The 25,095-nt window shown below is 41.6% G+C and overlaps 1 protein-coding gene across 1 annotated transcript in view; it reads right to left on the bottom strand.

The window, feature by feature from the left end:
• Window positions 1-955: 955 nt before the first annotated feature.
• Adamts12 (ADAM metallopeptidase with thrombospondin type 1 motif 12) overlaps window positions 956-25,095 on the bottom strand; it is a 253,145-nt gene continuing 229,005 nt past the window's right edge. The window contains exons 21-24 of the mRNA XM_036207207.1: window positions 19,291-19,470; window positions 15,482-15,625; window positions 10,888-11,047; window positions 956-1,286 (exon numbers count right to left, since the gene is read on the bottom strand). Coding sequence (XP_036063100.1) covers window positions 1,108-1,286; window positions 10,888-11,047; window positions 15,482-15,625; window positions 19,291-19,470 — 663 coding nt within the window. The 3' untranslated portion in view covers window positions 956-1,107. The remainder of the gene's footprint in view (window positions 1,287-10,887; window positions 11,048-15,481; window positions 15,626-19,290; window positions 19,471-25,095) is intronic.

Raw genomic sequence — 25,095 nt, 5'->3', positions numbered from 1 at the left:
GAACATGCTAAATATGCATTCTGTCCTAGTTGTCTCTCTAGAGGCAAAAGACTTTTAAAAGTCACTAATGGGTCCATTAAATAGATCATCTCTCCCAGTTCTTAGAATTTTTTTCCTTCTAACTAAACTATAAATTTCTACTAAATTCTTAGACAGTACAATTGACCTGATTCTTTGAAGTGGTTTAACCTATAACTTCACTTTTTCTTTCAGGAGAGATAGGATGAGTTGAGAGCCAGCATCCCGATTATAGCAGTTTTGTATATAATCGTTCTGGGCTGGAGATGATGGTGGGTCCTGAGGTCCTGACTCAGAGGCAGGGCAGGAGGGAGAATGGCAGACAGGGACATTCATTTGTTCCCTGAAGAAACTGACAAAGCCAGGGAAATTCAAAGAACAAAGGCCACATTTTCTTTCTTATGCTAGCAAGAGGTTGATTTGTGCTCATTTGCATTTTTAATAGAAACTAAACTGAAATCAGAGATGACTTCTGGATCATTGGTCTTATCCCCTTGGGCTGCATTGATGTCTGTGTGTCCTTAATCTTGAATCTCCGTGGTCTGTCCCAAGATTTTAGACTTCCAGTTGTGAAGTCCTAGAGGGTTGGAGGGTAGACTGAGGGTCAGCTAGCATGCTTTTCCTGTCCTTATTGACTACTGAATAAATGTTCCTAAAAACTGCCCCAGGGGCTACCCAAGGAAGCCAAGGAGGATATATTCATGAAGACAAATTAGAAAGATTGTAAATGTGGTTGTTTCTTGATATTCTTGAGGTAGTTTGGAAAAAAGCTGTTCTCCATTTTCATCTTTAAAGGGGAAAAGACATCTTTTTCACAGACTTGCCTAATTTGGTACTTTCCGCAGGAACTCATCTCAGCTGCTTCAGAATTCTCTCAAATACTTACTTTGTCTTCCTATCAGGGATCAGCTAGCACCAAGCTTTCTATGAGGAACATTTTGCGGCTAGACAAGCACATTGCATTTTGTTTTGTTGTGATCTACAGTTGAACCTAGCATGTGTAAAGTGAAATAGTAATGAAGTGGCCTTCTGGACCATGTTCTTGAGCAGCAGGCTGTGGAGGTTGATGACAATGGCTTCTTTCTGAACCTAGAGGGTGCCATGATTTTGCAGCAGCTGCTGTTTTCTTTGCCTTTGGGTGTGGATGCTCTGTGTCTGCGGACATGAGAGGCAGCACTGTGCTCTCACTGAGGGCACAGAGCATTTCTTCATGGATTTTAGCGTCTGGCAGAAGCTGGTTGAAAGCCTGTCCTTCGTGCACGATAAATCTGTGGGAGAAGAAAACAATTAGAAATCAACGGACGGTGCCAATTGACACCGAGACCCTCCCCTGGTCATCACACAGAGAATGAGAGGCTGTGGAGTACTCAGCCCTAAACACGCCATACATCTAACACCCCTCCACACAAGGCTCAGGGATATGTGAGGAAGAGGAGGGAAAAAGATTGCAGGAGGCAGAGGTGATGGAAAACATGAAGGAAACTGCTTCTGTAATGACACATTTGAGCTCACAGCGCTGTAACAGCATATACAAGACCTGTGGAAGCCTAAGCCAGAAAAACAAAAACAAGACCCAGACTAGAGACAGGAAATGGGCATGAAATCTCACTGCCAGCCAAGGAGCGATTGACCTTGAGAGCTGCCAGAGAGTCAGTTTTCATTAACGATGTGAGCCCCCATGGTTGGGCCACATGATAGGGTGGATTCCCCCGCCCAAGACTAGACAGACAGCTGGCCGTTGAGGCTTTCATCAAGGGTAAAGTTAAATTCGAGGGCAATTTGTGGGCAATCTGACAGCCTTCTGAAATATGTTCTCAGGGTAGCTCTGCGCCCATATGGCTTCTAGTTCTAGATGAGGCCTGGTGATATTCCCAGTAACCCCTGCTCTGCTCTTCACGTCCACCAAACTAGAAAGCAAAACTGGTCTCTTTTCTCAGGGAAAGGAACAAAGTCTCTCCAGAGAGACTCCAAGTTTCAGCTTTTGCTGCGCTGACAGAGACAGTTGGGCAACACAAAGTGGACTCAACAGAGCAGAAAAAAAAAAGAAGACTTAAATCTGGGATGGGCAGGGATGGGAGTGTGGAGAAGCTGATGAGGGAGGAGCTGGAGGAGAGAGGATCAAAATGTTCAAAATACATTATATGAGATTCTCAAAGAATTAGTAAAAATGTTGTTTTAAAACAGCCTTTGTAGGTGAAAAAGCACAACTTCTTTAATGTAATGCTTTCTGTAGCTACCTAGAAAGGACCACAGCAATTCAGAATAGTAGGTATTCAACAAACTATCAAGTATCAGACACTGTAGAGGATAAACTGACGCCATTCCTGTGTGCTCAAGTTAGACATTCCCATTGTGCCATGGCTGCCTGGTGGGCAAAGGATACCCACTCACTATTTGCTTTTGGGTCAGCTCTAGACTTGCTTAGAGATGTTAGTAAATAAGATTGTTAGAGGACCACTGGGTGTATGAGCCTGTCCTGGTAAGAATCTTGTTCACATAGCTGCCTGACAAAGGGGCTGAGGGACACTGAAGCAGGCCTATATACATTCTACAGGAGTACCCAAAGCCTGTCTAAATCAACAGGGCATTGAATGACTGTAGTGGGTAGCCATCCCAGCCTTGGCCTGGAAGTTCCAACCCCAAATGAGGCTTTGGTAATGGGCACACCCACAAGGCAGGGTTGGGGGAGGAAGCAGAAGACCCAAGATGGAGAGGAGAGCTCTCTCTTGGTTCCGGGACCCTGGACGCTGAAGGTAGACTGAGCAGAGTTCTCCAGAGAACACCGCCGGACTGCGCCATACCTTTCCCAGACCCTGCAACCTACCCCTTCATTTGTAAGTTACCCCACAAAATAAACCTCCCTTTTAACTACGTGGAGTGGCCTTAATAATTTCACCAATAAATGACCTATTGATACTGAGAGAAAAGAAAGACTATAGTTGTAAACTGTGAGAACAGAGGTGTTCTCCATGCAGCATTGTTAGGGCAACAGTTGCAAACAGCGTTTTACACACTTTCCTTCTTTTCATCAACTCAACCTTCTCCCCATTTCACAAGGGAGAAAAATAGTCCATAGCAGCTAAGAACTTGTAAGGTGTGGCATGGCCAGCTCTGCAGCAGGCAGCGTTGACTTTAGAACTCATTATCTCACTGTTTAGAGTGGCCAGCAACCAGTCAGCTAATCTCCATGTTTCCTGAGCACTGCTCAGTAGAGAGGGGGATATGGATACACAGTGTCTTCTCCACCATCTGAAACTATATAGATGAAGACATGAGACATGAACACATACTTCCTTCCACTGTCCCTACAGAACTACTACCGAATTCTAATTCCTGTTCCTGAGCTTCAGTTAAGGACTTAATTTTCTTTGTCTTGCTTTTCTCACATACTCAGAAAAATTAGAATAGATTATACAAAGGCCATCCATACATACAATTCTGTTGTCTCTCTCCTTTTCTTTAGACAAGGTTTACTGGTCTTGAGCTTGTAGTCAGCTCTCCAGTGCTAGGATTATAGACACAGGCCCCCAATCCTAGCGTTTACACACACATTTCTCCAAGTGATTTTCCAAACACATTGGCCCACATACCATACAGTACAGTACGAGTTCTAGAAGAAGTTCATTTCTAGAAATTCAGTGAGGTCCAACTCACACATTTTTTTTTTTCTTTGAGAAAGTGAAATTATTTCAGACTTTGCTTGAGTGCTCTGGTAGCTCAGGCCACTTCTTTTTTTCTTCCAAGGAACTCTAATATGTCAATAGTCTTGAAGAAAAATGTTTCCACTAACAGCTAGTGCATGTCCCGTGTAAGCAGCAGAGTCAGCAGCTAGAAATAAGTAATGTCTTCTTGACTCTGAATGTGTACTTTTCACTGCTCTGGTTTTTCAGCTTCAGATTACAGAGGCATACAGGCTTTTTATTTCCTTAGAAATTATTTGCTGACTGTGCCCTGTGTTTATTTGAAAAAAGAAAAGCAGCTTTTTCTACCAGCTTTGTGAATCCTGGTTTTTGTAAAATATAACAAAATAAAATAGTAAGTTAAAATAAAAACTATCACATCGAAGTTTGACAGGGAAAACCAACAGAAGGAAAAAGAGAAGACACAAGAGAGTCAGAGACCCACTCGTTCACACACTCAGGAATCCCATAAAAACACTACACTGGAAGCCATACCATGTATGCTGAGGACCCGTGCTGGTGCATAGTATATATGCTGGTGCAGACCTTTGCAGGCCTGGGGCATATTGCCTCAGTTTCTGTGAATTCATATGAGCTTTGCACATGTTGATTTAGAGGGCCTTGTTGAGAATCCTGTTTTTATTTGAAGTACACTTAGAAATAAGGATCATATAATGACCTTGGACCCCCCAAATCTGTCTTTATTATTGAATCTTTTCTTCCTTAGCTTCTATAGATTTAAGCATATTTCTAAAAATGTCTCTCCTAAAAGACATAAAGAATTTGTTTACATTTTCTAAAGTTCTAGTAAGGGAGTCCATGATTGGTTTGAGTATCAGCACTGTACAATATCCCTTTTAGCATCTTCCATGTATTCACCAGTGATGCAGGCATTCTCCATGGGGGCTGGACTGTACATCTATGGGCTGCTGCTTTATAACAAGTAATGTTTCTGTTTCTGGAACAGAGTCCAGCATGAAAGCCCAGACGCCACATGACTTCCTAAATTTCTTAGCATCTAAAGTCCTCACAGGTTGTAAGGAAAAAGTACATGTTGGGGAGCTCTTTGCTACACATTCTTTCCCATAAGAGTTCTCTGGAGTTGCTATGATCAATGGAGAAGACAGAGGAAATGGGAAGGCTTGGCTTGCAGCCTGGCCCCTGCCGGTTCTGTCACTTGCTGAACTGAATGGTGTGTGAGCCTTTTCTACTGAAGGCTAGTATGACATTAGTGAGGAGGTGTCTGTGGTGATCTTAAGAGTCTTTAGAAGCCTCCCTCCATATTAAGTCTGCAGTTTAAGTGCCCACTAGTTTTTCCATGTCCACTTCAGCATGTCTGTTCAACTTAAGAACCTGCTCAACAAGAGGGAAACTGGGCGTGGTACCGGAAACGTAGCTAACTACTCAGTACTAGTGAAATCATGGCTATTGGAGGAAAATCTACAACCACTAATTTACTAGACCAGCAGAATCCCTGACAACAAGCTATAAACATTCGTCCTTATACACACAGTAAGTGTAGTCTTCATCCCTAGTCAAAGAAACTTCTCTTTGCAACAGAGAGAGACCTTTACAGAAAACCACAGCCAATCAAAATGCAGAATTGTGGAGTCCAGTCCCATTGGATGCATCTACAAAACACTCACATACCTAAGGCTCAGGGAACATTTTGGAAGAGGGGACAGAAAGATTGTAAGAGCCGGAAGATCAGGAAGTTTGCTGTGAGATTATATCTCATAGTAATATCAGAAGCTACAACCACACAGTCTAACCATTACTGCCCAAACATGGGATGAACAAGGATGACAACAATGTTCTTCCTTTTTGAATCCTGAAGGTTCCAAAGAAACTAAGTAACCCAGTGTCCTCTAGGTGGGATATGATGTCATCTCAGTGCTTCTAAAGCTTTGCCCTCAGGGGAATGAGACTCTAGTGCTGATTATTCAGAATCTGGGGAGGAACTTACATGAACAAGTGTCCCATGCCCAGAACAGTTCAATTTGCTCAAAATGGGGAGCCCTCCTGTCAGATTATGTTAATATCTAATGACTAAAGAGGTTTACTCAAGTCTGGCTATGTTTGCTGATTTTGAGAACACAGGCTCTCAGAGTCCTGCAAACATACCCACTTCTGGAGTCCTGCTGTTCCAGAGAGGAGATCCAGAAGCAACAAGAGAGGGTATAGAGTGCCTGTGTTGGTGGTTTGTACCTGGCCTATGTCTAGAAAGTCATTTAGACAGTGACAGTGAACCCCACATCACGGCAGGGCATAATTACACCAGTTCTCTTCAGTATTGTAAAACAGTGAAGGCTTCTTTCTGTTCATCAGCCAACTGGATCCCAGCCCCGAAGTACACACAATGCTTGTAATTAGGGGCAGCTTGGAGATCAGATCACAGTTCCCCTGTGTCTATTCAATAGCATCCTTGGACATTTAAAAGGACAATTATCTGCCTGTTCTCCTACAGACAGCTGGGTCTAAGCTGATGAAATTGTATTTTTCCCATGAAAGAAAATTTCAGTGTTGCTGACAGTTTCCATAAGACTGAGAGCTCCCTGATGCCAGGGCAACTTACTCACACCATTTAGCGCTTGCAAGAAGCATCTTCTGAACAACAATGCTGGGGAATGAGTGAATAAATAAATCCTAGTTAACTGGAAAATTCAGCAGAAAATTTACAGACTCAAATGTTTATTTGCTGTATTACTACTTAACCTTTTCTACTCCTCATCGCTCAAACTGAACAGTAAGAACAAAACTTACAATGAAAGCCTAGAATGTGGCCAGAAATACAGTTGTGGGGTGTTTACCTAGTATATAGAAAGCCCTCAGTATATTCCCATCCCTACAAAAAAAAGAAACAAAAAAACAAACAAAAAAACAAAACAAAAAACCCAAAAAAAACAAAAACAAAAACAAAAAAAACAACAACCAACACAGTCGTTCTAATTTAGATTTGTTAAAGTTCCAATGGATGAGTGTAGCTTCTGGTATGTCTAGGAGACATCGGAATCTCATAGCTAAGCCCCGGTTCCTCTGGCTGTTGCAATATTCTGACTCCTCTCCCACATGAACAGGGAAAAGCACAGGTGGACTCAGCCCTACACAAAGAACTGTAGGCAACCAATGAATTCTGAGAGCAGGAGACACGGTCTTCCCCAGGGCAGAGCACGCCAACTGGTTATCCAATACCAAGTGGTCAGTCATGAAAACATATCTGTACAAGTGACATTATACAGACTGAGCAGGTTGTATGTATGTATTTAGGAATATACACATGCAGACACACACACAGACACACATAACAATAAGAAAAAGGAGGGTTGTGAATTTGAAAGAGCAAGGGAATATCTAAACCCTTTGGAGGGTTTAGAGAGAGGAAAGGGAAGGGAGAAACTATGAAATTATATTAATCTCAAAGGAACTTTAAAATTCACATGGTGCCTAAAAGAAATAGGATGGTCTATAGGAAAGCCATGCATCTTGTGTGAACTCATACTAGGTCTTACATGATGGATATGGGGTATTTATTGCGATGCCTATCTGGCAGGAATCTTGGTATTGAATAATCTGGTTTCAAAGCTTCTTGGTATATATGGGGTCAGGATAGGTGGTTGGCTCCTTAAGTCAGAGAATTTCTTGCAACTGTTCTTGCCTGCTGCCCCTTTATGAGTAAGCATGAAGCTAGTAATTAACTTTTGTTGTCCTGATAATTATTGGTGGGTGCAATTCATTGTTATTTACAGCAGCTGCCAGCTAACTGTTAGTCACAATCTAGTCAGTGTGCGATTTCGAGATGGAAAATATAATCTTTGTTTACTTCAGTTTTGGCTATTGAATATTTTATTGTCCAGAAATAGGACAAGTTAGTCTACATAGAGTTAATGATAACCCATAATAATAGGCATGATTCAAGTAGCCCAGACAATTGCTCCCATTTTATAAAAACCACATCTTAGGAGGGGTTCAATAGTGTCAACATTTTAAAAGCATGGTTTAACAGAAAGTGATAGGATGAAATCAAAAGAAGATCTCCAAATTGGCTCCCAAATCTATGATAGAATGCCTGTCAAATTCTAATGGACACCTGGATCATCCATGGAATGTTTCAGTGCATGGTCTGATTCAGTAGGTTTGGGGTGAGTCTGAGCTCCACTATTGTAGAAACTTCTGGCAGACACCAATATGGCTTGTCCAAGCACCACACTTTGAGGACTAAGAGTCTGGCAGCTCTGGAAATGAGCCCTCACTGGTTTCTTTTCATATTTCCAGGGAGGACAACGGAAGCCACCCTCAGGTGGAAAAAACAGAAAGAAGCTACAGGTGATAATTATATTTCTAGTATTTATCCCCCAGGAAATCATTGGGATCAGGCTTTCCACCCCAGATTTGATTTCTCCTGGCCTCCACACCTACACAGTAAACAAAGCACAGGCCACTCTCACCTAAGGGATTCACACAGCCCTTACAAACACGTCCTAGCCCAAACTCAAGACTTTTGGCCATTCCCAATCCCACCCTGATGCAGTGGCTCCATCATTTCTGTCACCCAGCTAAGAAATGCAGAGACTGACTTTTCTCTCCTTCCTGCCACAAACTCCAGACTTTTGAGAATAATACCTGGATGTCTTATTTCCTTGTCTGCACTTCTCTGGTTCATCCCCATGTACCCTTTATATGAGTCAACTGCAGACTCTTAACTGGAATCTCTCTCAATCTCTCCCTCTCTTCCTTCCTTCCTCTAACTTAAAAACATTTGAGTCTTTTAATTACAACTTTTATTCCTTCCCTTTCTTCCCTCTAAAACCTCCTTATACCCCTCCTTTCTCTCTTTCAAACTCATGTTTTTTATTGTTATTACATATATACATACATACACATATCTATATATACATACATATGTGCATATATATAAATACAGATATATTCCTAAACATAGCCTGCTCAGTCTGTATAATATTATTTGCAATGTCTGTTTTCCTGATGTCCACTTGAATTTGGATAACCAATCAGTGTGCTCTTCCCTGGAGAAGACTATTTCTCCCACTCCCAGCATTTCTCGGGTGCCTGGAGTTCTCTGTACATGTTTGAGGCTTCATGGGATTTTCCCATCAACATTGGCAAACATGTAAGGCTCAGAGAACATTGTAGAAGATGGGCAGAAAGATCATAACAGCCAGATCAGGGAGTTTGCTGTAAGAGTGTGTATGTCCTTCTAGTCATGCCAGAAGCTGATGCATAAAGTCTCACCAACATGACTTCTTAAACTTGAGCTAAACAAGATGACACTGTTGGACATGCCAGAAACAATTTATTTCCTTTACTCCCCTCCTTTGGATACTTCAGCAGCTCCTTTCTGCCTCAGAGAGGTAGGTTCACATCTATCCGCGTGCTCCACATACTCTTTGCTGCCTCTCAAGCTGTGTCATTTCCTAGCTTTCCTTGAGTTTGCGTCCTTGAGTTAGAGTCATCTGGCTTTTGTCCTGACTGTTCCAGAATTTGAAACTTCCCCAGGCTCCTCCCCAATGATGTCAGATCCAGACTCTCATGTTGGCACAGCAAGTGCTCCTGCTAACTGAGCCATCTCTCCAGCCACTCTCCAGGTCTTTAATTTAAAGATTCCATAACCAATGGAGCTGAGGATATCAATAAAAGGGACATGAAGCTTGTGTTTGAACCTACTCACTTATAGATAAAGACATTTTAGTCCATTGACATAATATAAGTTGTCGGAAGGAAGTAGCAGCTGTTTCAGGATGAGGTCCTTGTCTTCGGAGACAGGGTCTCATTGTCTAGCTTGGGCTGCCTTTTAGACCCTCCTACCCCCGATTGCTGGATTACTGGTAATGTTGCCATGCCTGATTAAGCGTTTGTCTTTTATAAGAACATATTTATTATTTATATGTGTATGTGTGTGTACCTGCTTCAGTTGATGTGCCTCGTGTACACATAGGAGCCTGTGAAAGCCAGACAAGGACATTGGATCCCCTGAAACTAGAGTTGCAGGTAGCTATGACACCCATTGTGGGTGCTGGAAACCCTGGGTCCTCTGCAAGAGCAGCAAGTGCTCTGAACTGCTGAGCTGTCTCCCCCAGCTCAGCATTTGTCTTTTTAAGGACATTTTATACATGTTTAAAATCTTCACAAGAAGTCTGTAAGGTTTGAGTCATTTTCTCTCTTTATACCCCCAAAGAACACACAACTCAGAGTTAAATAACTTCATAAAGTTGTATAGATGAAAAGTTTTCCATTCCAGATTCCTCTCTGAAGATAGGTGACATGCAAGGAATGAAAAGGAGACCTGGGGTTCTGCTATCAACTCTGTGTGTCACAAACACACCACAGGTAACCTCCTCAGGCTACCCTGTGGCACACTTAAAGTGACTAGAGTGACTATATCTGATGTTACATTTTCAGATACGTGTTTAGGTAGTGCTGGAGATCTGGCCCATGGCCGTGAACATGGTGGGTAAATGCTCTGCCACTGAGGCACCCTAACCCTAAACCAGATGCTAAACCCTTCCCCTTTGGACGTCTCCTGCCCACTGCCATGTTTCCCTTCTCCCTACACAATTCCGAGCTTCTCTCCTTTTCAGCTTCTTTAATTCCAAGACACTCTGACTCTTAGGAAGAGTGCTCACAGGCTACCAGAAGAACTCCTTTGTCTCTAGCATAGAGCTTTAACCGCTGGCAAAATCAATTCTTGCAGGCCAAGCTGGGCTCTGTATACCTGGGCTATACCTGTTCCTTTTTATGTCATGCCCCCCTCACTCCCTAACTGTCTTCCCTGAGAGCATGTCCTTAATAAATGTATATTCACCTTAGCTTGTTTCTGGGCAACCTGACCTAAGACAGTATACTTAGATTTATAGATCATTCTGTACTTAGATGGCTTCCTGAGAAAGGCTAATATCTCTCAGTAATTCTTCTCTGGGTGGGATGGCAACAGTGTAAATATGCTCTGAGACAGGAAATCAGATGTGGTAATTCCTCAAGGAGTCCATCAGAATTTATTAAATCACGTCATCTGCTCTCACAATTCCTGTCTAGCCTCGTCAGCATCAAGACTTTCTGTTCAGCAAAGGGGCCAGGAAACTATTCACAAACTGACTCACAAAGGATAACTTACTCGTGAAAAGCCGTCTCCTCCAGCATAGCCTTGCCCCACCTGAGCAACCCAGTCACCTACCAGCACTCTTCCCACAGGCTTGCTGGTTGCATTTTTGGAATTCTGGGGGTCTGATTTTGTGGTCACAGAGGCACTGGTTTGGATCTTCAGTTGTACTGTTTTCTGAGGGGATACAATGAACAGTTCTCTTCTGAGAGCCGCCGCCACAGGAAGTGGGACACTGAAAGAGAGACAGAGAGAGTTGCAGGCCCTCCCCAGGACTACCAAGGGAGCATCCCCTACCCCACCACAGTCAGCTGAGAGAAAGTCTAGATTACCAAGAGCCCTTTGGAGCTAGGACTATCGTGAGATCAAGGTGTAATAAAAACACTACACTGCCTTAGTTGAAATCTAAATCAATTCAAGATGTGAGTTTAGGAAAAGCCCTGTGCTAGAGGCTGTTGGAATGAATTTAGCTTCATGTGCTAGTGGGTTTTCTGCAGAATGTGTTCCTCGTCCTCACATTTGAAAATTCCCTGCTGGTCTTACCACACAGCTACAATATTGGGGTCCAGATACCCATGCTAGTCCCATGTGACCATGCCAACTCTCCCATATTTGACTCATCCAGGAGAAGGTACCTGAATCAAGGTGGGCCAGTTGGTCACTTCTTCAGCAATTTGTAACAGACACAAAAAGACGTTCAATTCTAGTGTGAATGGTGCAAAAGTGAGTGTGGTTGGTGGTTACACTTCCTGCCAAGCAATAGGAGAATAAGAAACCAGATGGCAGAAAATGTGAAGAAAGAGAATAAAAGATGGTTTGTAGGGAGCAGCCTTGATTCTGAAGAAAACTCTCAACCCAAACATTCATTTTGACATTGATATATGACAAATATTCATTTGGACATTATGAATGCATAATGTGAGACAGAAGGAGAAAGGCTGAACTGAAAGGAGAATAGAAGAACCCCTCGCCATTTACGCCATGGTGTTTTCTGGTTTCTCTGGTCTAGTACTGATTTGGGGCTAGAGATCAAGCGTGAGAAGAAGGGATGAAGCTATTAGGAAGAGGAGAGTAGTGTGAAACAGGAAAGTTGGAGCATAAAACCAATGGGAATGAGCATTGGGCCAACAAAGACGATGGTGTATATAGGGCAGAAATGGGTCTACGGGACTTTGAATTTCAGTCTTGCTGGAGCAGAACAGAATCACACTCCCCCATTATTCATGCTTCACAGCAATCAGTGTGATTTTCAGCAAATATCCACTGTCTAACTGGCTCAAAAGGGGCTAAAGGGGAAAGTGATTAAACTTAGAAGAATCCATTTGCCACTTGAAATATTATTGGAGGCTCAGAACACTAGATAAGAGAATTTCTAGATTGGGTTACCACCAATCAACTCCAAATACGACTGACTAACAAAACCTCATTTCTCGCAGAGACCATCTAGATAGAAGATAGGATAACATATAGTACTTTTTCTTAATTTCTACTCATCTATTTTATTGTACTGTATATAAATCATGAAGCATAATAGGAGCAGCATGGGGTCTCATGTTTGAATCAGAGTCAGAGTTTTCCGTGACTGAATCTGAAGATAATTTTAATTAGTTAATTCACCTAAAATCTCCCACAGGTATTGGCAAGAAACAATGAAATAACTACTCAGATAAAACATTCAGGGTCAATAAAAGTCTGTAACAAAGGCCAGAAGGAGAAAAGACGGAGAATATTTAAGACAGACTCTGAAAGAGTCCTACACTAGAGTTTAGGGGAATTGGGATTTCTGGCTGTTTATCATCCTAATAATTTACCCCTCCTTTCTTTTTCTTCATCTGTAAGATAAGATTGCTTTATGAAGACTAAGTGTAGTTTGGTTTTCTGTTCCCATGATAAACACTGACCAAAACTGTTTTGGGGGAGGGAAGGGTTTGTTTGGCTTACAGGTTACAGTCCATCATCCAGGGAAGCCAGGGCAGGAACCCGGAGGAAGGAACTGAAGCAGAGGCCATGGAGGAAGGATGCTTACTGGGTTTCTCTACAGTTTTCTCAGTTTGCTTTCTTACACATCTGAGGACTGCCTGCCAGGGGTGGCACCATCCACCCTGGGCTGAGCTTTCTCACATTAATAATTAATCTACCTTCCTATAGAACTCAGGTCAAGTCGGAACAATGGTAGAATTTTTCTCTGGGATAGGGAATGTTCATTTCTCATTCCCCCATCATTAATGGGACAGTATTATTTATGCAACAAATAAATCTTGCTCTCAGTTACAGATTAATTATTTTGTTTACTTCTCCATCAAACAGCCTGGCCATCTGGCAAACTGCTTTGTGGGCAGAAGAAAGTCCCAAACTTACAAAGTCAGACTAAACCTAAAGCTTCAAGATAGAAGACTGTATTTGGATCTTAAAAAAAAAAAAAGTGAACCAAAGGACTTGGGTCCCTAAATAACTTCTCCTTAGGCCTTGTGCTTCTGGAATATTTTTGCTATTTGATCTTTTCTCTTTTGAAAGTATTTGATTTTTTTTTTGTCTCTTCTAGACTCCAGATAATGAACATGAACTCACAGCAGCTATGAGGCAACTTTCAGCAGTCCTGGAAGTAGTACATAGGGAAAGAACAATAAAAGGGAAACACAGAAACATGTTGCAGGCCAGTGAGTATAGTGAACATCCATAAATCCAAAGCAAAATTAATATTAAATCTAAGGTGGAGGGGCCAGAGAGATTGACCTAGCTGTTACAGGTACTTCCTGCTCTTCCAGAAGACTCAAGTTCAGGGCCCAACACCCATATCTAGTGGCTTATCTCCTATAGCTCCAGCTCTAGGGTATTCCGTACCTCTGCCCCTCCAGGGCACTGTGCTCAAGCATGCATACCCATCTGTAGACATGCATGCCGATGCATAATTAAAAGAACAGGACACAGTTGCTATGAAGAGGGAAATGGAAAAAAATGGTTGGGAGAGATTTACCTGGAGATCAGAGAGGGATGGTAATCCAGAGGGTTAGGGAAGAGAGAGGGTAAATAACATTAAGGATGTTTGGAAGTGGCTATAGGGAATCATATTATTTTATATTTGCCTAAAATTGCATACAATAAATAAATACACACATATATGTATGCTGAGGGATGTCTTTCTGTATACTGTGAATATATGTTGTTCCCATTGGTTAGCAATTAAGCTGCTTTGGCCTATGGCAAGGCAGCTTAGAGGCAGGTGGGAAAGGAGAGAGACAGGAAAGAGAAAGGCAGAGTCTGGGGAGACTCAAGCCAGCCACCCAAGGATCAACATGTAATGGGGCACAGGTAAAGCCACTGAACATGTGACAATACATAGATTAATACTTATGGGTTAATTGATGATATAAGAGCTAGCTAGCAAAAGGCTTGAGCCATGGCCATACAGTCTGTAAATAATATTAAGCCTCTGAGTGGTTATTTTATAAGTGGCTGCAGGACTGTGAGGCTGGGTGGGACCAGAGAAAACCTCCTATATATCTATATAATGTAATTAAAACTGTGTCACTTGGGGGAACAGTGTTCCCTTCAAAACTGTCCAACAAAAACCTCACTTCCAGCCATGGGAAATCTCGTAAGTCAGGGGAGTGCAAGAGACGAGACCCTCTCAAACAATATTCACTATTGCTGTTGCTCTTGATGCCTTTCGGAAAAAGAAGATAAGATCCAGTTGCTGAACATATCACATTCTTTGGACAGAGGACTTGGAAGACTATATCTGGATCTGACCTGGAAGCCTCCTAGCTGAGGAATAGTCCCCATATAAGAGCAGCTACTCAAGTTGATAAGAGAGAAAAGCAGTCAATAGTCTTATCCAGTTGTAATGCCTGTAGGCCAACATAGGAAGATATTCTGAAAGGACAATAGTGGCACTTATATCTTAGGGGTAACCAACAGCTTTGTAATTGGACTTAAGACCTAATCAGTAGGAAGGAATTTATGTTTGGCACTATAAATTTATATTAGCTGGTAAGGCATTGGACTCTGGATGAGAACCCACTGCTGTTACTTTCCTAAACAAATATAATTTCTAACTACATTTTCAGTACTTATCCTTATGTCCACACACGAGTATAGCTTTCATCCCTCAACAAAGAAGCATTTTTTTTTCAGTAGAAGGAGATCATTACAGAAAGCTGCAACTGAACAAAATGCAGAGCTCAACTGATTGTAGGGTGCCTGCCTCCAATTAGTACAATTAGAACATGACTCCTGCACCTAAGGCTCAGGGAACACTGTAGACGAGGGGTCAGTAATCCTATAAGAACAAAGGACCATGGGTCCTGCTATGAGATAGTGTCTTCAAGAAAAGTCAAAAGAGAACATGCAGTATGGGGGTGAGGTGGGGAAGAAGAGTTGGATCTGAGAGGAGTCGGGGGAAGTGTTGAGAATGAATGGAATCATGATACATTGTCTGAAAATCTCAAAGAATTAATATAAAACAAAAATTACAATCTTCGCAATAATATTAAACGTGCCCCTTTTAATTCAATTCTCCAGTCTCCAATCTTAGCAATAAATTTTAATGTGAAGAGATCTGTAAATTTAAAAAAATGTGCTATAAAATTTCTCTGCAGTGATATTAGTAGTAATGAAAACACTAAGTGCAAAGCCAAGGTAGCACAAGGCACCTATAACCAACTCTTACCAGGTCCCAATCCCCAGTGGCCCAGTGGCAGCAAAGGTGCCTATTGCAGGGCACAGTGGATGCAGGTCTTTTTGTCCAATCACAGAGGCCGCCTGGGCAAGAGACTCCTCTCTCCTGAACACCGCCTCCACAGGACCTAGAACACTGACACACAACATGGACAGGCGGTAAAAATCAGGTGGTAGTGAATTCAATGCTAGGAGCAAACTTTTTGCTGTCATTGTGGCTGTGTGCTGGAGGACTCAGTATTGGTATTAGAGCCTGGAACACCTTCACGTGTTCCCCAAAGGAATGGTCTTTCAGGATAGACGTAAGGTTGTCTGCCTATCAAATATCCCAGAACAGACAGGATGTTACTAGTTTTTCTTCCTGGCATAAGTTTTTGGCAACAAAAATGTAAATTTTAGACTTTTAAATTTGTGATTATGGGGCTGGAGAGATAGCTCAGCAGTTAAAAGCATTGGCTGTCCTTCCAGAGGAATCAGGTTTGATTCCCAGCACCCACACAGTGGCTCACACTGTCTGTGCCTCAAGTTTCAAGGGAGCTGATGCCCTCTTCTGGTCTCTGCAGGCACCAGGAGCACCTACAGTACACAGACACACATGCAAAAAAACCACCTATACACATAAATATTATCTGTTGATTGATTGATTGTTTTGGAGCTGAGGACTGAACCCAGAGCCCTGCGCTTGCTAGGCAAGCGCTCTATCACTGAGCCAAATCCCCAACCCCTATTTTTATTAATTAATTAACTAATTTTCCATGACCAATCACAGTTTCTCCTCCTTCCCTCCTCACCTCCCAGTTTCTCCCACCAACCTCACACCTCACTCCCATCCACTCCTCCTCCACCTTTCTCTTTAGAAAATGGTATATCAGCCAGCCCTGGCATGTCAAGTTGCAGGAAATTTTAAAATATATGATTAGCTCTGTCACCCTGCTAGGAGAATACACATCGTTTGCTTCCTATTGAAATGTGACAGTCTTCCTTTCCTACTACATAAAGTTTTAGAATGGAAGTTTCTTTTAGTGAGTAAAATTGATGGGCTTGCTGAAGATAGTGATAATTGGATAGTAATATCCATAAGAATATAATATTCATAATATACTCATATTCAAGAAAACAAGGTGGATTTCTCTAGGGATACACATCTAAAAATGTCAGATTGTTGCTTATCAGAATGATTTCATATGATATATGGTCTCATTTGTGTGACGCTTCTAAGAGGAAATTAATTCACTAATAATCATTGAAAAGTAATGCAAAAACAGTGAGAACACTTTGCCTAATTATGACATAGTTGCAACAATAACAAACTGTGGTTGTCTTATCAATGTCAAGTCCATCTCATGAGGCACTATGTGTATGGTTGTATCACAGAAAACAGGAAATTATATACAATTAGCTGCATACGCCTAGTAAAAGACCTAACATGTTGTCTTCAGAAAATTCCAACTTTGAAAATCAATCTATATTCCTGCCCTCATTTATTCAATCAACCTATATTCCTGCCCCCCCCCCCATTTATCCAATCTGTTTTCACAAAGTAGAATTTGATCTTTGTGTTCTTATGGCTCTGTGTATATGCAGATGGATGCCAGGCTACCTGACCAAGTAGAAGGAAAAGAAGATAAATATTACTATAGATTGATGGTTCTCAGACTAACAGTATCAGCATCCTTTAATAGAGAAGAGATATTATAGATTCAGAGTTTCCCACCTGAGATCCCTAATTGGATCCAGGGATCATCCCATCCCTCTGTATGTTGACAAACCCACCAGATGATTTTGAAGCATGCTAACATTGGACTACCACTTCTGTAAAGATGTTTCCATAGGTAAAATGCATCAGCCTTTTAATTAGTCTGCGATGGATGACATTTCTCAAGTGGGTCCCAAAAGCCTCAGAATGGCAAGCCATTAGATAGAGTAGCATGACTGGTCAGTGAAAGCATCTAAAGTTATCTAATCTCTAAACTACTCCAGGAGTTACAGTTCTCATCTCCACCATATTTTCAAAGAGAAGTCTTCCAACTTCGTGGTTTTCTCAGAATAAAGACATTTTAAAAGGTTGGTGGTAGGAGGCCTCTAGGGAATACGTTGATATTGGGGTTCTCCAGCTTCTAAGGAACTACAAAGATAATATCTTTTCCATAATAAACGAGACCTGACTGGTAGATCATCATTGTGGGATTGTTGTGTCAGGGTCTCACTATATAAACTTATCAGGCCAGTGACTCACTATGTAGATAGACTAGGCTGGCCTCCAACTCACAGAGATTTTCGTTCCTCTGTCTCCCTGGTGCTTTTAAGCTCCTGACCCTTGACTACTCATTTTTGACAGCCTGAAAACGCTATTTCTCTTGACCTGGAAATCTCAACTTCTCTGTTATTTTTTTCTCCAGGATTTAAAAGATTTACCTGAACAGGTCCAGGCTAGGCTTAGCATATGAGAGGAACTTGGAGGCCTAAGTCCGTCCATGCATGGGAACAACAGATACTCCATGTACTCTAGAATTGAGTAAGGAACGGAAGGAGGGAAAATAGAGGACAGTGTCTCACTATCCCACACCACTCCAGGAAACACCACATAGTGGTTCTGACCTAGGAGTCAACATGAGTTAGTGGCCCAGCATGAAGTAGGAAGTCCCAGGAGAATCAACTTGTTGTGCTCTGTATCTCCAGGCTGTGCTCCCTTCCTGGATGCATTGCAGGTATTCCTAAAAAGGAGTTAATGCTTCAGTCCTTCTATCCCAGTTCACTCTGCTCAGATCTCACTCGGCCAAATTCCATGGAGGGGTAGGCACAGACACTAGAATCTGCCTGACATTTGAATAAATACTTTATCATTTATTTCTACTTGTGTAACCTCAAGTATATATTTTCAACCTTGCTGAGTTAAAATTTATCTATGAAATAAAATTAATAAGGCATACCACCCATATCATTGTGAGAATTAAACTAGGTAATAGATAAAATACACCGTGGACACATTCACAGTATGTTATAGTTTTGGCTTTTCATCTTTGTACTGTGCATGGGTATCTGGGAGTGTTTTTTAGCTATTGATTTATTTATCTATTGGGAAATGATGCTATCATGCTTTACCAGAAAAAGAATAACCTTTTTTTTTTTTCTTAGTCTGGATACCAAAATCCAGCAGAGCTAATCCTCTCACAAAAGAGACATGCGCAGTCTCTTTTATTTGTGCAAACAGTCATCTGGGTATTTAATTGAGATATGAATCTCAAATTATATGGTGTGGGAAGGATCTCATCATTATTCTCAGGCTGACTGAAGAAGGCTTAGACAGGTGTGTGAGGCTATTATAAATAGCTCATCAAAGTAGTCTGTTTTGAATCATTTCATTGTGTTCATATCTCCAGCAGGGTCCCTAATTACCCAATATATCCATTGTGAGGCCAAGTTCTAATAAAACACTGCATTGTCACAGCTGACACCACACCATATCATTTTCCCAGTGGATATATTTCAGCTCCTGCAAGGTTTTGACCTACTGTTTTCTCATGTTGGGTCACTAAATGGAACTAAATCTCTGACTTGATTTCAATGTGGTCTTCTGCAACTTCTAGACTCATGTTAACACAGTTCACGATCTATTATACCCAGTCTCTGGGATGCTGTGTATCTCTTGTGGGTGCATTACCTTGTTAATCTAACAATTCATGATCTATTACACTCAGTCTCTGGGATGCTGTGTATTCCTTTTGGGTGCGTTACCTTGTTAATCAAACAATTCACAATCTATTATACTCAGTCTCTGTATATCCCTTTTGGGTGCATTACCTGGCTCCAGGGCTCCACTTGCCATTCTTCACAAGGCTCCAAGTTACAGCTCATACTCAGGGGAGGAGGAAGGCCAGCCAGGAACTGGCAGTGAAATGGCCTTAGGCTCCGGTGGTGGTCCTGGCTGTCCATGCACTGAATCTCACGAATCTTGAAGCCTCCACTGCAGTTCCGGGAGCACTGAATGGAGAGCAAAAGCAAAGATAGCAACGAAGTCCTTGGCATTTGGACTCCACCCTCCATCACTGGGGAAGCTTCAGGCTCCTAGCATGGGGAGGTCATGACTAGTTGGCCTGTGCCCTCTTTTCCTTCGTGTTTATGGAGAAGCAATACCATAACAGATCTCCTACTTGGTGCATTCTAGTATCACGTCCACCTACCCATGTTTAGATGTGTGAGAGTTTGGACATCTGTCAACAGTGGATGGGCATCCCAGTTTTGTCCCTCACTGTGTGAGCCTTGGATACATTTTGAGCCTCAAATAGAATTATTTGTGAACTGGGATGTGTACCTGCTATCTCAAAGGCTGCTAGAAGAATGGTGGACTTGTGGCAGTGGAGAATCTGTCTTGCCAGCACAGGGTACAGCCTGTCTCAGAGGGTGGCGATCCCTGCTGAGCATCTGTATTCACTTCAAGCAAGCCAGTAGCTTTGGTCCAAATGGAAGGACCAGTCTAGCCAACCATTTTCACTTCTCCCTCAGAACTCCACTAAAAACCAGTTTTACCCATGCCTTGGAACACAACATAGGCTATCAACTCTTAGGAAGGGGTTATACTAGAGAAATTAACAGAGTAACTGTTCAGTGGCTTGACTCACAGGAGTGAGCAAAGCTGTCATCACTTGCCTCGATCACGGAAAGTTTGCCAGATGGGCACATGTCCACAGAAAGCCTTCAAATTGGCCCTGTTAATAGCCCTCTTCCTCTGATTCCAACCCCATTGAGCAGTCCTTGCATCCTGCTCTGTATCAGGACATTGCAGAGTTCACCTGTTGGCTTTTTATGTCATTAGGACCAGGACAGCAATGGTATTTAGGCTGCCCGTGGCCAGGACTGTCTCCCTTTCTCCTTTTAATTTGATTCTAGTGCTTTTTGAATCCCTTTAGCTCCTGTATTTGCCCCACATTTGGACCTCAAGTGAGAGGACAGGAGGCAGATGCCTACAATTATCAGCAGACTCTCCTAAGGTTAACAGTGTGCCCTTGTGGTCCTTATATCCTAAATGTCCCTTCCTCCATTTCCTGAATTACATGCTACTACTCTTTCTTTAAGAGTCAGATTAAATAAAAACACTAAAAACAAAATAAAACAAAAAACCCAACAACTTTACTTACCATAGCATGTACATATGGTTAGGTATGTGTCAGTGTGGGTTTGTCACACATGTGAAGATCAGAGGACAACTCTATGGAGTTGATTCCCTTCAAGGTAGGTGGGTTCTGGGGCTAGCATTCAGGTCACCAGGTTTGTGAGGCAATCACCCACTTCCCACTGAGCATTCTCACTACTACTTAAAACAGAGGTCTTCCTTAAATAAAACCACTTCCTGTTATTTATTTCCATTCCTTCTTTGTAGCATAGCATTTGAAATGCAAAAGATCTCATTTGTTTTGCCTTATCTGTCCTGTTCAGCACAGCATCACATGCCCTCAGCATGGGGCCAGACACAGCACAAATGGTCAGTATGGATTTGTTGAATCAGGAAAATGAATTCCGAGAAACTGCTGGTTGGACCCCCAAAGGGTAAAGCCATCTCTATATCACCACTAGACAAAGAGCATTGTCCTTCTCCCCTCCCCTCCTCTCCCCTCTTCTCCCTTCCCCTTTCCTTCCATCTCCCCTCCTTCCCTCCTTCTCCTTCCATTCCCATTCATTCCCTCTATCTCATTCCTTCTTTGGTAACTTCTTCACCTCTTTCTTTCTATTTTCCTGTTTTCATTGATTTTTGTTTTTGAGATAGAGTATCTTTCTACCTGGCCCAGACTGGTCTGACACTCATGAACCTCCTGCCTCAACTTTACGAGGGCTAGGGTTGCAGATATGTGCCTCCATGTAACAGTGTCTTTATCCTCTTGATTCTGTACAATGATTTCATTGACAGTGTTGACTAAGAAAGTATGCCACCAAGAAAGGAATATATTGCTGGAGGATGGCTATACATTATCCTTTCATCTTCCTCTCTAATCAGGAAACATCACACTCTCCTGGCTTTTGTAGAAATAATCATTGTAGGGTTGTGGCTGAGCAGAGAAAAAGTTCTCAAACGCTTCTAGTAGAAGATTACAAAGATTCCTGCTCAAACTTCTCTCACTGTCTAAGAATATTTATCAAGGTACCTGGTAAAATATTGGCCAGTGTTTTGATTTGTTTTCTCTTGGTACGATAAAAATGTCCTGCACAAAGCAACCTAATCAAGAAAGAGTTCCTTTTGGCTAGAGTGGCAGGTTGCAACCCATCATGACAGGACTGACTCATTGTGGCAGGATTCTAAGGGAGCTGGTCACATCCTATCCTCAGTCAAGAAGCAGGGAGCAATGCTTGTGCTCAGTTAACTCTCTGTTTCTACAGTCTAGGACCCAAATCTAGGGAATGGTGCCACCCTCAATAGAAGGGTCTTCCCAACTCAGTTAAGTTAATTATGATAACCTCCACAGGCATGTCTAGAAGGCTGTCTCCCAGGTGATTCTAGACCCTATTAAGTTGCCAACCCTAAACACCAAAGTCTGACATTGGAAGACATGGACTCCTATGACCAAGGGGTCGATGGATGTTCTAATACTTCCACAAATCAAGTATGGTCAACACCAGCCAGGCAGCTCCAACAAAACACACATTAAAAACTTTATCTTCCTCCCATGTATTAAGTACATGTATAAAAATAAAAATAGCTGCCATTTTAAAAATTAGCTTTATTAGGAAAACAAAATTTCACAAGAAACAAGTATAAAATGTTTTTTTTTGGGGGGGGTGGTTTTTTTTTGTTTTTTTGTTTTTTTTTTTGTTTTTTGTTTTTTTTTTTACTTATGGTCTATTTGTTGCTACAAGCTGCTGTTTCCAAATACAATTTCCAAATTAGCATTCTTGTATTTTTTAAAAAAATAGGGACTTCACTTTGTATTAGCAAGGCAGAAGTGGAAGCATAGTGAAGTCTCTTCTCTTCTAATGCCATTTTGCTTTTGGGTGCAGAATGCCAATTGCTACATTCACCTTGCTCAGCTTGTTTTCCCATTTTCTTAAAAGGGAGTCTGTGGGCCAGGCTGAGGACAGGAGTCTGGCTCAGGGGAGCAGGAAAAACAGGCTAATGTTCTGTCAAAATGAAGTAAGCCTGATAGTTTTCAGGTTCCAGAGTCAGTTGCTTTAACTGAATTGTTTTGCAAACCAAATCAATTTATAAACAACAACAACAACAAAACCCAAAAAACCAAACAACAACGAAACTGTTCTCACTCTGCTGTGGATTCTTTGGATTTGGTGGTGGACAAGTCGGTACAGTACACTGGGTACTGAAAATGTAAAGTTTAACCAGAGACACCAGAGCTTCTTCTGCTTAAATGCCTATTCTAACTGTAGAAGTTCATTGAGTTGTCTAGACTTTGGGTCTGGGTAATTTTAGTCTGTGATATTTTCATTGATTTGCAATGAAACTGTTTGTAATAAGTTTATAAAATTAAAGAAAAATTTTAAAAACTTTTTTTTTTTTAATTTTTGTTTTTTCGAGACAGGGTTTCTCTGTGTAGCTTTGCACCTTTCCTGGAACTCACTCTGTAGCCCAGGCTGGCCTCAAACTCACAGAGATCCTCCTGCCTCTGCCTCTCAAGTACTGGGATTAAAGGCTTGTGCCACCATGCCTGGCTTAAAAATATCTTTATCACTGAATTCACTGATAGAAATAAAATGGAACGTCCACCTCATCTTTTTTGGGGGGGTAGTTTTTGTTAGCTCCTGCTGCACTGCCAGGCATCGGGGTGGGGAGGTGGGGGCAGCTGCAGCTTACATCATAATCTGCCTCCAGATTTAGAGCCCTTTCCACTGTCGATACAACCTGTGTACTTCCCTATACAACACACACACCCTTTAAAAAGGTGTTCATTGGACACACGCCTTTTTCTCTTGCTCTCTTGCCTGTTCTGTCATCTGTCTGTCTGCCTCTCTCATGTCCCCACTCCAAGATGATCTTTTGCTCTTTTGTCCCCCACACAGACTTCTTGCCCCTGACCTGTTGCTCATGCCATGTCCTCTTAGTGTGGCAGGGCCTGCCAGAGGTGCCCATAGCACAGCTTTATCATTACAGTCTTGATTTCTGTCGTCTTTCTCACATTGGATTCACACAGTTTTCAGAAATATAATAAGGAAGTTAAGGAGTAAGTACAGGGTCAGGAGATCATCACAGAGCACTTAGTTATGACTCTGGCACCAAGTAGTTGCATGAGTGTGGATAAATTACTTCTCTAAGACTATTTCTCCACTGATGTCAAAAGAAGGATAAGCTGGTGATTAAATGATTCTAACATTCCCAAGTGTCAAAAAAAAAAAAGCCCACAAAAAACAAAAAACAAAACATGCATTACTGCAGTTGTATTTGAGAACACCCAAAGTTTCAGGCCAAATACTAAACCAGAATATAGACTTTAAAAGAAAGCCTTCCTTTTTACTCTTTTCCTTAAGCTAAACACATTCACAAGACCTTCAAAATCAAGTAGTGACTGAATGGCATAAATTGGACTTGATAGATTTTAAGAACATGAAGACACAAAGTTGGGTTGTATAGAAGGGGAACATGTATATGGGAGGAATCAGGTGGATGAATGTGATCAAAATATAATATATGAGATTCTCAAATAACTAGTAAAACTATTTCTAAAATTTTAACTGTTTATCTGTCCCCCACTTTCCTTCTTCCCAGTTATTGAACAATTACTATGTTCCAAGCTCTGCATCTCTAATGCAAGTGCTTTGTAATGCTACACTGAAGGGATTTACATAAATATAATAGACTGTATTCCATAAGTTATTCAAGACCTCATGATGTTACAAAGAGGGGTTGGTCAGCTTTACCTCATAAACTGAAGAAAGGCTTTAATAAAGGAGAGAGTTTAGGCTAGATCTGTTAGGGAGATGATGAAGACAAAACAGTGTGGAGACAGAAGGAGAGAACATGGCATGCACAGAGGCTCAGCACTGCAGTGCAACATGGCTTGTCTGCAGAGAGCGGGTCAGTCAGAATGTAGAAGAGAGTAAAGAATGCAAAGAGAAATAGACAGAGGCCACCGCGGAGGGCCTTGTGGTCTATACATCAGTTGTCTTGGGGTTAAGTTTTCCGTGGCCCTAACTGCATGAGATGACTACTAGACTTGTATTCTGTTGCTTCCATTTAATTGCCATTCTTCTATTTTTCCTAAGGGATCTCTGAGTTTAAGATGCTTAATGATGTAAAAAATGTCATGGCTTAAAAACAGAATAAATTATTAATGTACCCAGGGTCAAATAAATGCAGAGATTTTCAGTGTATCATCCACCTTATTGCCACTCAGTTTGCTTCTTGGGGATGGAAATTCTTCTCTAATGTATAATTCTATGTGGTGATTTTTATGCATTAAATTTTAATGTAAGTTTCTAGGAAAGTGCTTTGGATGGAAGTAGGAGTCTATGTGTATTTAGTAAGGAAAAGGCTATATCCCATTTCATTCATTTGTAAAAATTCAGCTCTACAAAATGTAGCAAATACTATAGAAAACCTGCAGCTCAAAAGATATGCAAACCTGGACCAGAATAAGACCAAGTAATTAATAAATATATAATACGTGA

Source organism: Onychomys torridus, chromosome 15 (assembly GCF_903995425.1).
Source record: "Onychomys torridus chromosome 15, mOncTor1.1, whole genome shotgun sequence".
Classification (NCBI taxonomy): Eukaryota; Metazoa; Chordata; class Mammalia; order Rodentia; family Cricetidae; genus Onychomys; species Onychomys torridus.
The sequence above is the reverse complement of the archived record's forward strand: the minus strand, read 5'-3'. Positions and strand labels throughout refer to the sequence as shown.